The sequence below is a fragment of the Dendropsophus ebraccatus genome, chromosome 9 (assembly GCF_027789765.1).
Source record: "Dendropsophus ebraccatus isolate aDenEbr1 chromosome 9, aDenEbr1.pat, whole genome shotgun sequence".
Classification (NCBI taxonomy): Eukaryota; Metazoa; Chordata; class Amphibia; order Anura; family Hylidae; genus Dendropsophus; species Dendropsophus ebraccatus.
In genome coordinates this window covers 106,810,889-106,825,032 of record NC_091462.1, presented here as the reverse complement: position 1 = coordinate 106,825,032, position 14,144 = coordinate 106,810,889, and the positions used below count along the sequence as shown (strand labels likewise).

General features: G+C 46.6%; 1 protein-coding gene across 3 annotated transcripts in view; it reads left to right on the top strand.

The window, feature by feature from the left end:
* The window catches only part of PRPSAP2 (phosphoribosyl pyrophosphate synthetase associated protein 2), a 36,319-nt gene extending 22,175 nt beyond the window's left edge, over positions 1–14,144 (top strand). For all 3 annotated transcript variants that reach the window (XM_069984214.1, XM_069984215.1, XM_069984217.1), the window contains 5 exons: positions 5,144–5,199; positions 5,534–5,682; positions 10,865–10,935; positions 11,292–11,438; positions 12,523–14,144. In XM_069984214.1, coding sequence (XP_069840315.1) covers positions 5,144–5,199; positions 5,534–5,682; positions 10,865–10,935; positions 11,292–11,438; positions 12,523–12,681 — 582 coding nt within the window. In that variant the 3' untranslated portion in view covers positions 12,682–14,144. The remainder of the gene's footprint in view (positions 1–5,143; positions 5,200–5,533; positions 5,683–10,864; positions 10,936–11,291; positions 11,439–12,522) is intronic.

The following is a 14,144-nucleotide window of genomic DNA, read 5'->3' as shown; positions in this document are numbered from 1 at the left end:
ACCTGTCAGGGCTTCTCCTCCGCTCTGTCTTCCTCCCTGGGTCCCGCGCACTCTTTCTACAGAATGGCCTGTCAGCTGACAGGTCACTCAGCCAATCACAGGCCGCGGCGGTCCCGGCCTGTGATTAGCTGAGCGCTCCGTCAGCTGACAGGCCATTCTGAAGCTAGAGCGCGCGGGACCCGGGGAGGAAGACAGAGCGGAGGAGAAGCCCTGACAGGTAATGTGCTGCGCTTCTCAAATTGTCAGTCGCCCGACACGCACCACTATTCCACCGTAGCGATGCGCGGTGGGGGAACGATGATTTTAGGTCTGGCCCTAAATTAACGATCAGCCGATGACACGATCATCGGCTGATCGTTCCCTCTATTCCACCAAGCGATAATCGGCCCAATGGGGCCGATTATCGTTCCTGTGGAATAGGGTCCTTAGGGGACAACAATCAGCCGACATTGTGCATTACTGTCATTCAGCAGGTTGAATAAAAACTACAAGGATATACACTGTCTGCTGGCCGTCGCCCTGTGCAATAGGAGCAGCGGCAGCAGGCTGCCACTATCCTCTAAGGGCTACCCGCAGCTCCCTGAGTTTCCTCAAACTACAAAGCCCCCGTGCTCGATGTCTGTGTGCGTAATAGCACAAACAGCAAGCGGGGAACGAGGAGCAAGATATGCACTCACTTGCTCCTAAATATCAAGACATCTGATATGGCCCTTAGACCAAGGCTTCTCCAGCATGGCCACTACACAGTGTATGAAGCTGTCTGCATTCTCTGTGCTGCAGTTGATCAGCAGGGGTGTTGGATCCCTCCCAATCAGATTTTGATGATCTATCCTTAGGTTAACCCATCAACCAAAAGTCCTGGTAAACCTTTTTGTATGTCCCTTATTTACAAAATTCACTGAAACACTTCAGTATCAGAACCTGACTTGTAACATTCCTCATCCGGAGCTCACCTGTTTGATTAGAATAGCAGAACAGTGAGCAATAGGAAACTGCTATTCAGGCTGCTATTCAGGCTATGGAGAAAGCTGGGTGACATATGGCGACTGTCATTACTGCGGTGAGTAATTTCTTCCCAGCAGAAATGGCTGAATAGTCTTCACACATTCTGTACCATGATGTTAATGTCGGTTGTGACTGGCATTTTGCATTGCACTGCCATAGTTTAACAGAACCCTATATAATTGCTAGGTATCCGGATCTGCAAGTGCATTGTACAGGTTCACGTTTTTTACCCACTTGGTGGAGATGACAGGCGATCTCTCCACTGCGTAATTACAGCACAGATATAGGAAGCCGTGCATATTAAATGCTCTTGCTGGCACGTCAGGCTCTGATCACGTTACCGGCTGAACAATGAGCGTGCATTTCATTTACTGTAGGCAGAGGCCCTGGTGGGATGTGTAGGTAGCACTTAGGAGCATAGGTTCTGATTTTTATTTTATTTTTTTTTTCCCCCACGCACCACAGCTGTGTAAAGAGAGTGACCCTTCTGTTTGCTTTAGGGTTAAACATTACAATTTTCCTGTCAACAGTACAAAATTAGCCCAATTTATATGATTTTCCTGACTTTATTAACATTAATATGACTAAATCATTCCTACTGAAAATTATTTGGACATGTAATGTAAAAGAGATTTTTTTTTAATGCTCTTTATTCCCTGCTGCGGAATGTACTGTACATAATTTACTGGAAAAGAGAAGGCAACTATTTTGCTCCATATAGATTAGATTATAATACTGCCCCCTATATGCAAGACTGTACCTACTATAATACTACTCCAATATACAAGAATATACTATAATACTGCTCCAATATACAAGAATATAACTACTATAATACTGCCCCTATATAAAAGAATATAACTACTATAATACTGCTCCCTATATACAAGAATATAAATACTATAAACCTCATCCAGACTTGTGCTGCTTGGGGGCGACCTTCTCCGCCGGCGGTGCTGGCCGGGTTCTGGTGTGATGTTTTTGGGTCTGGTCCTGTTGCATGGGGGTCGCAGGGCCGTCCCATGGCCCCCGTTCCCTGACTGTGCACGCCTGCGGGGTTGGTAGCCACTGACTGGCACGGTGTGGACTTAGTGTAGGGACCCATGTGTATCAGATACCTGCACAATGGTACATGGGGCAGTGTGGCTTGATCAATTCATACACAAAATTCTGATGTGTTTTTTTATTTAGCCTAGGGGCACTAGTATCAGCCATAGGTGTGAGGTGCAGCACTCTGTTTCTTCCCTGAACTGTATTTTGTTTCTCTCTTTTCTCCGTGTTTTGCACTCCTCCTGGTGAGACCCACATGACCGCAATTAGCAGGAGACACCTGAGTGCACATGGTTTTAATCCCTCCTGTCTTTTCCCATTCTGTCTGCAGCGGCTATGGTGAGTGCAATACCTCATCTAGACTTGTGCTGTTTGGGGGCGACCTGCTCCGCCGGCGGTGCTGGCCGGGTTCTGGTGTGGTGTTTTTGGGTCTGGTCCTGTGGGATGGGGGTCGCAGGGCCGTCCCATGGCCCCCTTTCCCTGACGGTGCACGCCTGCGGGGTTGGTAGCCACTGACTGGCACAGTGTGGACTTAGTGTAGGGACCCATGTGTATCAGATACCTGCACGATGGTACATGGGGCAGTATGGCTTGATCAATTCATACACAAAATTCTGATGTGTTTTTTTTTTTTTTAGCCTAGGGGCACTAGTATCAGCCATAGGTGTGAGGTGCAGCACTCTGTTTCTTCCCTGAACCATAACTACTATAATACTGCTCCTATATACAGGAATATAACTACTATAATACTGCTCCTATAGACAAGTATATAACTACTATAATACTGCTCCCTATATACAAGAATATAACTACTATAATACTGCCCCCTATATACAGGAATATAACTACTATAATACTGCTTCTATATTCAAGAATATAACTCCTATAATACTGCCCCCTATATACAAGAATATAACTACTATAATACTGCCTCCTATATACAAGAATATAACTACTATAATACGAACTGGAGAGAATGGAACGGCTGCACATCCCATCTATGGCTGATACTAATGCCGCCAGGCCTATATTAAAAATCAACACCAGAGTGTCTGTATATGAATTGATCAAACCATATTGCCCCGTGTACCACCGCGCAGGTCCTCTGGTCCACACGGGTCCCTACGCTAACTCCACACCGTGTCGGTCAGCGACCGCCAACCCCGCAAAGCGTGCACGTGCAGGGAAGGGAGGCCATGGAACGGCCCTGCAACCCCAATGTCACAGGACCAGACCCAAAAAGCCCCACCAAAACCCAGCCAGCACCACCGGCGGGGAAGGCTGCCCCCAAACGACACAAGTATGGATATGGTATTACACTTACCATTGCTGCTCTCACAGAATGGGGAAGACATAGGGTCCAGACATGTGAGCACAGACATATCCTGCTAATTTTGGTCATGTGGGTCTTATAAAGGAGTGCTAGCTGTTCAGAGAGGGAGAATTGCAAAACACGAACTGGAGAGAATGGAACGGCTGCACATCCCATCTATGGCTGATACTAATGCCGCCAGGCCTATATTAAAAATCAACACCAGAGTGTCTGTATATGAATTGATCAAACCATATTGCCCCGTGTACCACCGCGCAGGTCCTCTTGTCCACACGGGTCCCTACGCTAACTCCACACCGTGTCGGTCAGCGACCGCCAACCCCGCAAAGCGTGCACGTGCAGGGAAGGGAGGCCATGGAACGGCCCTGCAACCCCAATGTCACAGGACCAGACCCAAAAAGCCCCACCAAAACCCAGCCAGCACCACCGGCGGGGAAGGCTGCCCCCAAACGACACAAGTATGGATATGGTATTACACTTACCATTGCTGCTCTCACAGAATGGGGAAGACATAGGGTCCAGACATGTGAGCACAGACATATCCTGCTAATTTTGGTCATGTGGGTCTTATAAAGGAGTGCTAGCTGTTCAGAGAGGGAGAATTGCAAAACACGAACTGGAGAGAATGGAACGGCTGCACATCCCATCTATGGCTGATACTAATGCCGCCAGACCTATATTAAAAATCAACACCAGAGTGTCTGTATATGAATTGATCAAACCATATTGCCCCGTGTACCACCGCGCAGGTCCTCTGGTCCACACGGGTCCCTACGCTAACTCCACACCGTGTCGGTCAGCGACCGCCAACCCCGCAAAGCGTGCACGTGCAGGGAAGGGAGGCCATGGAACGGCCCTGCAACCCCAATGTCACAGGACCAGACCCAAAAAGCCCCACCAAATTCTGATGTGTTTTATATTTAGCCTAGGGGCACTAGTATCAGCCATAGGTGTGAGGTGCAGCACTCTGTTTCTTCCCTGAGCCACATTTTGTTTCTCTCTTTTCTCCGTGTTTTGCACTCCTCCTGGTGAGACCCACATGACCGCAATTAGCAGGAGACACCTGAGTGCACATGGTTTTAATCCCTCCTGTTTTTTTCCCATTCTGTTTGCTGCAGCTATGGTGAGCGCAATACCTTATCCAGACTTGTGCTGCTTGGGGGCGACCTTCTCCGCCGGCGGTGCTGGCCGGGTTCTGGTGTGGTGTTTTTGGGTCTGGTCCTGTGGCATTGGGGTCGCAGGGCCGTCCCATGGCCCCCGTTCCCTGGCTGTGCACGCCTGCGGGGTTGGTGGCCACTGACTGGCACGGTGTGGACTTAGTGTAGGGACCCATGTGTATCAGATACCGGCACGAGGTACATGGGGCAGTATGGCTTGATCAATTCATACACAAAATTCTGATGTGTTTTATATTTAGCCAAGCGGCACTAGTATCAGCCATAGGTGTGATGTGCAGCACTCTGTTTCTTCCCTGAGCCATAACTACTATAATACTGCCTCCTATATACAAGAATATAACTACTATAATACTGCTCCTATATACAGGAATATAACTACTATAATACTGCTCCCTATATACAAGAATATAACAACTATAATACTGTCCCCTCTATACAAGAATATAGTTACTATAATGCTTTTATGTACAAGAATCTCAACATCATGGTGTCCTTAGTAAACATGCAAGACACATGGTAATGTCTTTTAAAAATGCTGAAATAACTACATTTGTATTCTTTTGAATTGTATATACAGATCCCTGACTACAGAAATGCCGTTATTGTAGCCAAATCACCATCATCTGCAAAAAGGTGAGATCCTCCTCCTGTTTCCTGTTATTATGTCGTTACAAGGCAACAGAATGCACTTCCCCACAGCTTGCAGTACCATCTTACTCCACTATGTGGCGGTGCAGACTGGAATGGTCAGAAGCTAATCAGAGGGAAGCTGATGGGAGAAGCCTCCACCTGGGGATTAGCCGCATGGAGGATTGAAGATCTTTGTGTGACTTCACTTGCTGCTTGTTATTCATCGTGAATGAGACTGGTGTTCGTGTCATTCAGAGTGTCATCTTTTTAGCTGTATACTCCTGTATATATACCTGTGTGTGTATATAATGATTTGCTTGGTTTCTCCCCCCTGCAGAGCTCAGTCTTTTGCAGAAAGGTTACGACTAGGAATTGCCGTTATTCATGGAGAAGCTCAGGATGCAGAATCTGATATGGTAGATGGAAGACATTCACCGCCAGCTGTGAAGAACATCGCTGCCATTCACCCCTCATTGGAGATTCCTAGTAAGTAGCATTCCTCTTAAAGGGGTAGTCCACCCCAAAAAATTTTTCTTTCAAAACAACTGTTGCCATGAAGTGCCAGAGATTTGTAATTTACTTTTATTAAAAAATCTCAAGCCTTCCAGTACTTATCAGCTGCTGTATGCCCAACAGGAAGTTGTATTATTTCCAGTCTGGAGAGCAGGAGAGGTTTTCTATGGGGATTTGCTCCTGCTTTGGACAGTTCCTGACATGGACAGAGGAGGCAACAGAGAGCACTGGGTCAGACAGGAAAGAAAACACCACTTCCTGCAGGACACACAGCAGCTGATAAGTACTGAAAGACTTAAGATTTTTTAATAGAAGTGAATTACAAATCTCTGGCACTTTATGGCACCAGTTGATTTGAAAGAAAAAAAATTTGGGTGGACTACCCCCTTTAAGCCAGCATATTGGCCAATCATAGAAAAGTATGCAGAGCTTACCTGTAAGGCTGCCAGCAGGGTTCCCCACTTGGGGCTTTTCAGCCATGGCAAAACTACAATTATTCCCATCTGTCAGGTTATGATTGGAGTTGTAGTCTTGCAGCAGCTGGACAGCCGCACCGTGGAGTCACTGGGAGGAAAGTACAGATGCTTGTAGGACTGTTGGGGATAAAATTATTTCCTGATATGTTTTCCCACCAATATCCATTCATGGCATAGTTATAGGGTATTATCACAGATCTCAGCTATTCCTGTTATACCTGCTTGCGCTTAGTGTATAGATACTTAGTGTTCCCATCCACACTGAATACCTTTTATAAAACTTTTTGTGTTTTACTTGTCACTGTCGTTTAATTTTATTTTATTTTTTTTGCAGAAATTAATAGTACAGGCGATTTTAAGAAACTTTGCACCGTATTTTCCAGCATGTAAGATGACCTTTTAACCCTGAAAAATCTTGTCAGAAGTCGGGGGGCGTCTTATACGTCGGGTATGGTCGCCCCATACGGTGGGGGGGGGGCTCAAAAATGGGCCGCATCCCCACCGTATGGGGCGACCATTTAAAAAAACCAAACAGTTAACTCACCCGGGCCCGTTCCCTGCCACCGTATGTCTTCTTCTCCGCTCGCTTTCCCGATGCAGCCAGTGTGACGTACACTGGCTGCGCCGCAGGTGCCCGAAGCTCTCCCGAGCAGCCGAGCGTCTAATAAGAGATGCTCGGCTGCTCGGGAGAGCTTCAGGCATCCCCGACGCAGCCAGTGTACGTCACACTGGCTGTGCTGGGAGAGGAGAAGAAGACACGCGGTGGCCGGGAACGGGCCCAGGTGAGTTAACTGTTTGGTTTTTTTCATTAATTTAGCTGCAGTTAACCCCTGCCTGACTGCAGCAGGACTGCGGTTAGGGAGGGGTTAACATTTTCCGGCGTATAAGGCGAACCCCTGACAATCTGATTTAGGGTACGTTCACACTTACCGGATCCGCAACTTATTTTCTGCTGCGGATCCGCAGCAGACCCGCAGCAGATTTCATTTAAATAACTGAACACTGCATCAAATCTGCACCATCAAATCTGCTGCGGATTCTGTAGGTGTGAACACACCCTAAAAGTCAGGGGTCGTCTTATACGGCGGAAAATACGGTAATTGGGTTTATTAGCCGTAAAATTCATTTTTATCATGAAAATTTTTATCAGTTTGAATCTCCCCCCCCCCCTAATTGTTCTCTATGGAGAGGGGAGGGTTGGAGGGAGATGAGGCACCAAAACAGGACAACAAAGAGTTAATTTACAGCTACATCACCAGGCTATCTCCTCTGAAGTCAGCACTGACTTCTCTGACCTCTGAATACCGGCTTTCATACAGGTCCTGCTGTGTAATCCTTTGTTCTCTGCTGGTGCCTAATCTCCCTCCTCCCCCCTCCCCTCTCCATAGGTTACACAGGGCCCGACTGATGTAAGAGAGTCGAGATTTCCTGATAATGAGCAGTGAATGAGAGAGAGGAGGGAGGGGGGGGGACCTGGGGAAAGGCTTTTTGAATGCAGATAATGGCAGATTTGCCTAAAAAAAACAATTACAAAGTTTCTTAAAATCACCTGGACTATTGATTTCTGTAACAAAAAAAAAAAAAAAGACAGCGACACTTCAAAGGGGTCTTCCAGGATGTTACAGTGATGGGACACCAAGGCTTGGCCTGAACCATAATCCAGCAGAGCACGGGGGGCAGCAGCACTCCTTCACTGTGCTCCTCAGCCCCTTATTGCCCTTTCTGGTATGGCAGCTTCCACCTTTCATTTGAGTGCTCCGGTCTACAATGCTGTGTATATGGCGTTTGCTCTGCCAAGTACAGTGACCTGGCTGTGGTTTCCCAGCAATCTATGAAGACTGATATAGTGGCCGTGATCAGAGATATCTCTTGGAGATCAAGACTATAACAGATGATGTATTTAACAGAGAGAGGGTGCTTCTTCTTACCCATGAGGGCTGGGGTTCTAACAGAGTCACCCGTGTCTGCCTTATAAGTTTTAATAGGTTTTCTGAAGTAAATCGCTGGCAGCCCTTAAAGGGTTCCTATTATTTAAACAAAGTTCTGACTGATACAAGTCTTTTACATGTCATAGAACGATAGGTGTCCTTTAATACACAGCAATAAAGGAATATGGCCATATATAAGGTGAAGAATCAGAACATCACAGTCAGTCATGTGTGATTAGACTGCGTCCTTAATGGCCGTCCTGTCTGAGGGCAGAACAATGTATATTGCCTACATCCTGTAATGTAGCCATTCTCCCCGCTGCTTCTCTGTCCATGTTATGTATAGTAAACTATTGTCACTGCCATCTAGAGCGTGTTCACACCTATTACACTAGAATTGCTTCAAACAGGGCCTGCGCTGACCTACTTAAATCCTCACTACAAGTCCTGAAGAGAGGAGCCTGACAGATATGTAAATCCTTTTATTACAGCTCTGCCGGTGTGAATACTGTCTTGTGCCAGGACTCTGGTAGCACACTGGGGCTATAGGTCAGGGCTGGATGCTTGGAGTGAACCTCATCCCCTGCCAGAAATAGTGACCTCCTAAATTGTTCCAGCAATACAGATTATGCCATCCCTGACTGATATTAGGTGACAAATGAGATTTTTCCATTGTTTTCCTAGTGCTCTGGGTGTATTTGACACCTATGTAAAGGGAACCTGACATCACTTTCATGCTGCCCGAACCATGGCTCGGCTCGTCTTGATAAATAGCTATTGTCCTATACCCAGATGGGGAGAAAGATCTCATTCAAGGCTGATGGGTTGGGGAGAAGCTAACCCTCCTGATGGGTCCTATAGGCTGATGGGTTGGGGAGAAGCTAACCCTCCTGATGGGCCCTATAGGCTGATGGGTTGGGGAGAAGCTAACCCTCCTGATGGGTCCTATAGGCTGATGGGTTGGGGAGAAGCTAACCCTCCTGATGGGTCCTATAGGCTGATGGGTTAGGGAGAAGCTAAACATCCTGATGGGTCCTATAGGCTGATGGGTTAGGGAGAAGCTAACCATCCTGATGGGCCCTATAGGCTGATGGGTTAGGGAGAAGCTAACCATCCTGATGGGCCCTATAGGCTGATGGGTTAGGGAGAAGCTAACCCTCCTGATGGGCCCTATAGGCTGATGGGTTAGGGAGAAGCTAACCCTACTGATGGGTCCTATAGGCTGATGGGTTGGGGAGAAGCCAACCCTCCTGATGGGTCCTATAGGCTGATGGGTTAGGGAGAAGCTAACCCTACTGATGGGTCCTATAGGCTGATGGGTTGGGGAGAAGCCAACCCTCCTGATGGGTCCTATAGGCTGATGGGTTAGGGAGAAGCTAACCATCCTGATGGGTCCTATAGGCTGATGAGTTGGGGAGAAGCTAACCCTCCTGATGGGTCCTATAGGCTGATGGGTTGGGGAGAAGCTAACCATCCTGATGGGTCCTATAGGCTGATGGGTTGGGGAGAAGCTAACCATCCTGATGGGCCCTGTAGGCTGATGGGTTAGGGAGAAGCTAACCATCCTGATGGGTCCTATAGGCTGATGGGTTAGGGAGAAGCTAACCCTCCTGATGGGTCCTATAGGCTGATGGGTTGGGGAGAAGCTAACCATCCTGATGGGTCAGGCAGCATGAAAATGATGATATAGGACACACCAAGCCCACTATAGTAAGGGGGCTTCTCCCTTCTGGTTGGTAGAGGGGGGGGGTCCCAGGAGCGGACCATCCTATGTTATCCATATACATGCCTAGGATGCAGCATGAGAGATGTAGTGGCCGGATAAATGGACTCTCATGTAATGGGGAGATCTCTGCACTGAGAAGGTAAAAACCAAAGAGATGCTGCATCTCCTGCCTCCTCCATAAAACATGAATGCACAATACCCACAGCGTGAATCTTTCATGCAGCGAGTGCCTCTGCGTCTGAGTCATGTAAGGATGACTATGGTTTATCTTATACGGTCTGCTGTGTACACGGCTGTGAGGATCCCGGCGTCCTATCACCCCCTGCATGTCTGACCACACCGTGGAGTACAATACATGATCCAGGTATAAGAAGCAAGTCTCCATACGGCCTGAATTAGGCTGCAGGTTGGTCATAAGGAAACCTTTTGTTCTCCCCTCTGGAAGCTGCGGGATTACACTGTAATCCTAATAACAGATTGGAAAGATTTGGTTCCAAATAAGGATTAATGTTTCTGCAACTTGGCTTTCCTTCCCCTCCTGCCTGTATGAAATGGTGAGACATGAGGTCTGGGGGAAGAAGATCTTGTACAACTGGATTACAGGCCCCGTTTAACCCTTGCCTGTGTTCCCATCTGTAATCGCATGGACTATAATAGACTACGGAAACGCATAGAAATTCTATAGGAGTGCCGGAGATCACCTTAGCCCACTGAAGCGTCACCCGATATTCTCACTGAACACTCCCCAAGCTTTAGCATTTTCGCTCATGTTGAGTCAATTGGTTAGATGTATGCTATGGTGCCCCCTGCAGGAAGCTCCTTGTAAATAACTGCACCACAGCGCCCTCTGGTGGTGTTATGTAGAATAACATCTTTTTAATTGTAAATCCGTAGAACCACATCCAGCATTGGGGAATTGTCAGCAGTGAATTGACAATTGTGATTAGATGTCATATATGTTACAACCACAGAAAGGCATATTTCAGGTCGTAGTAGAAGTTTTATTTCTATGTTTTTTGTTGCAGTGATGTTCCCCAAAGAAAAGCCACCTATTACTGTGGTCGGTGATGTCGGTGGAAGGATAGCCATCATTGTAGTAAGTACAAACACTCAATAGTTATATATGTAAATGGCTGAAGTACATTGGTAGCATCCCTGTTTTTTTTTTATTAAAAGCTATAGATGGAAACCCATGGGAGATCCTACTAAGGTTGAAGAGGCCTTTACATGTTGTGCTGCATTTTGGCCACTCGCATGATAAGTAAGCAACCCTACGTATCATGCGAATAGCTAAAATGCTTCACATGACCAGTAGAGGGGGCTCCTTCTTTCGCTTCCTTTGGCAGCAGGATAGATTAGCTTTGTGTAGAAGCCGGATCAGTAGACATCATGGCTTCTGCTGTTATGTTAAGTTTACACGTGTTTGACTCCAGAATCGTTTCTTTTCCACAGGACGATATCATTGATGACGTAGACAGTTTTGTAGCCGCAGCCGAAACGCTGAAAGAACGAGGAGCCTACAAAATCTTTGTCATGGCCACTCATGGGCTCTTGTCTTCAGACGCTCCTCAGTTAATAGAAGAGTCCTCCATTGACGAGGTGAGAGGTCATCACTGTAATAACTTTGAGATATCAGAAATCTGAGGCTTGTTATTTTGGATAGCACTGATATATAATGGGTTTGTTATTTGGCAGCTGCAGCTCCTGTGCAAAGCTGTATGTCTCCATGGTTAGAAATGACAAACCCTGTGTAGTCTGATCCTGCTGCTGTGTATTCCCTGGCTTGCTGACAACCTCCCCCTCAGCCTTTTAGATGAATCTCTGCAAAATGCCAGATATATATTTTGCTAAAAACTTGCAGTTTTTGCAGCCATGTCGTTGCGCAAGCAACAAAGGCCGTAGCATTAAGAGAAAGCAGGGGTAGAGAGAGCACAGGGAAAGACTGCTGAGCTGTGAGTGTGCAGCTTCATAGGGAAAGACTGCTGAGCTGTGAGTGTGCAGCTTCATAGGAAATAACTGCTGAGCTCTGGGTGTGCAGCTTCCTAGGGAACGGCTGCTGATCTCTGGGTGTGCAGCTTCATAGGGAAAGACTGCTGAGCTGTGAGTGTGCGGCTTCATAGGGAAAGACTGCTGAGCTCTGGGTGTGCAGCTTCATAGGAAATAACTGCTGAGCTCTGAGTGTGCAGCTTCCTAGGGAACGGCTGCTGATCTCTGGGTGTGCAGCTTCATAGGGAAAGACTGGTGAAATCTGAATGTGCAGTTCTTTAAGGAACGATTGCCGAGCTGTGAATGTGCAGCTTTATAGGCAACAACTGCTGAACTGTGAATGTGCTGCTTCCTAGGGAACGACTGCTAAGCTCTGGGTGTGCAGCCATTTAGGCAATGACTTCCGAGCTGTGAATATACAGCTTTATAGGCAACGACTGCTGAGCTCTGGGTGTGCAGATTCGTATGGAACGACTGCTGAGCTGTGAATGTGCAGCTTTGTAGGTAACGACTGCTGAGCTCTGGGTGTGCAGCTATTTAGGCAACGACTTCTGAGCTGTGAATATGCAGCTTTATAGGCAATGACTTCTGAGCTCTGGTGTGCAGCTTCCTAGGGAACGACTGCTGAGCTCTGGGTGTGCATCTTTATATGGAACGACTACCCTACCTAACCATATTCTCATTGTCGCACCTCCAGGTAGTCGTCACAAACACAATCCCCCACGAAATCCAAAAGCTGCAGTGCCCCAAAATCAAGACTGTGGACATCAGCATGATCCTGTCTGAAGCCATCCGCCGGATCCACAACGGAGAGTCCATGTCTTACCTCTTCAGAAATATAGGAGTGGATGATTAATCTTTTGCTGTTTTTTTGTCTATATAAATATATATATATTTTTTAGGAATTATACCAAGGGCCAAAACTGGAATTGTACAGTGTCTCTCTGTGCCGTATAAGCGCTTACCTTAAGATTTCAACAAAAAGACATATTTTCCAGACTGTCTACCTGTAGGTTCAACAATCAATGACGTCTTCATTTTTGTTAATATATATATTTTTTTTTTTGCAAATTTTTTTTTTTTTTGTGAACAAAATTTTCACACAACACAAAAGATACAAAAACAAAGAAACTGCCTTTGTTATATGCACTAGGGGGGGTAGTCAAGTAAAGCAGCAATACTAGAGGATATCTGCACTTACCCCCACATCTAAGAAGTCCCCAAGTAAACTCTTTGAGTCGCCCCTTTCTGTTTAGTTGTGTCTAGGAGTGACCACTATGATTGCTGACCCTGAATGGTCGGCCTGGTCATACATTGATGGTGACGGAGGGCGTAGCTTAGGCAGATATGCCTTTCACCGCCCTAGATTGGGAGCCATGATGGCAGCCATGTTTGTCACCTAGCTTTCTCGAGGTTTTATATCTGATTTTTTTATAAGGGGCGATGCTTTATCTTGCCCGGTTATTAGCTTGTCTCTGTTATTTTAATTCGACAAGAGTCCTGCGCATTATGTACGTCTGCAGATTCTGCAAACCAAAGGGACTTTTAAGGTATATATATATATTGACTGAGATCCAACTGGCTCTTTGGAGCTTAGCCCCCTATTTATCGGGGATCGTGTATGGCAAAAATTTTGTACTGAAAACTGTGTTTTATTTATGAATGCATAGCACCTTTACCTCCCAATCCTCCTCCGAACCCTGAAGGTTTCTATAGGTTTCCTATATGTTTATGGCCAGGCAAAAATCAGTCAGCTGAAGGACCCTACAACGTACACAGGGAAGGGCCGGGGCTGCAGGTTTGGGGACACAGCATCAGCTTGAAACCAATCAGTTTCCACCCAGTTGATGGCGTCTCCACCACTGTGTAGTAAGCGATCACAGCCAGCTTAGCTTCTATATGTATGTATGGTCACATTGTGCTTCGGTTTTGTGTACCTAGTACCGCTGCTTTTGACCGTAAAATATTCTTCTGCAGGCAGTGAGGGGTGAATATTAGGCCGTCGTTCCCTCCCAAGGCTGTAGGCAGGGGCCTGCGGACCATTGCTGAGCAATGGAGTATGTGTGGATCAATATACTGCAGGCGCCCAGAGCAGCACAAGGGGGTGAAGCAAAAAAAAAAAAAAGAAAAAAATTTTAGCATAAAAGTTCAGATGAACTGCTGCAATGTGTCATTGAAGGAGTGGGGGAGGGGGATCGGGGTCCTCAGTAGTGATGCGTTTTTTTTTTTTAATAGGAAAGCATACAGAAAATATGCACATGTATTTATTTTCTGCAGAAGAAGAGGGAACCTGTAATAAAATGTTTGTGTGAATTGTGA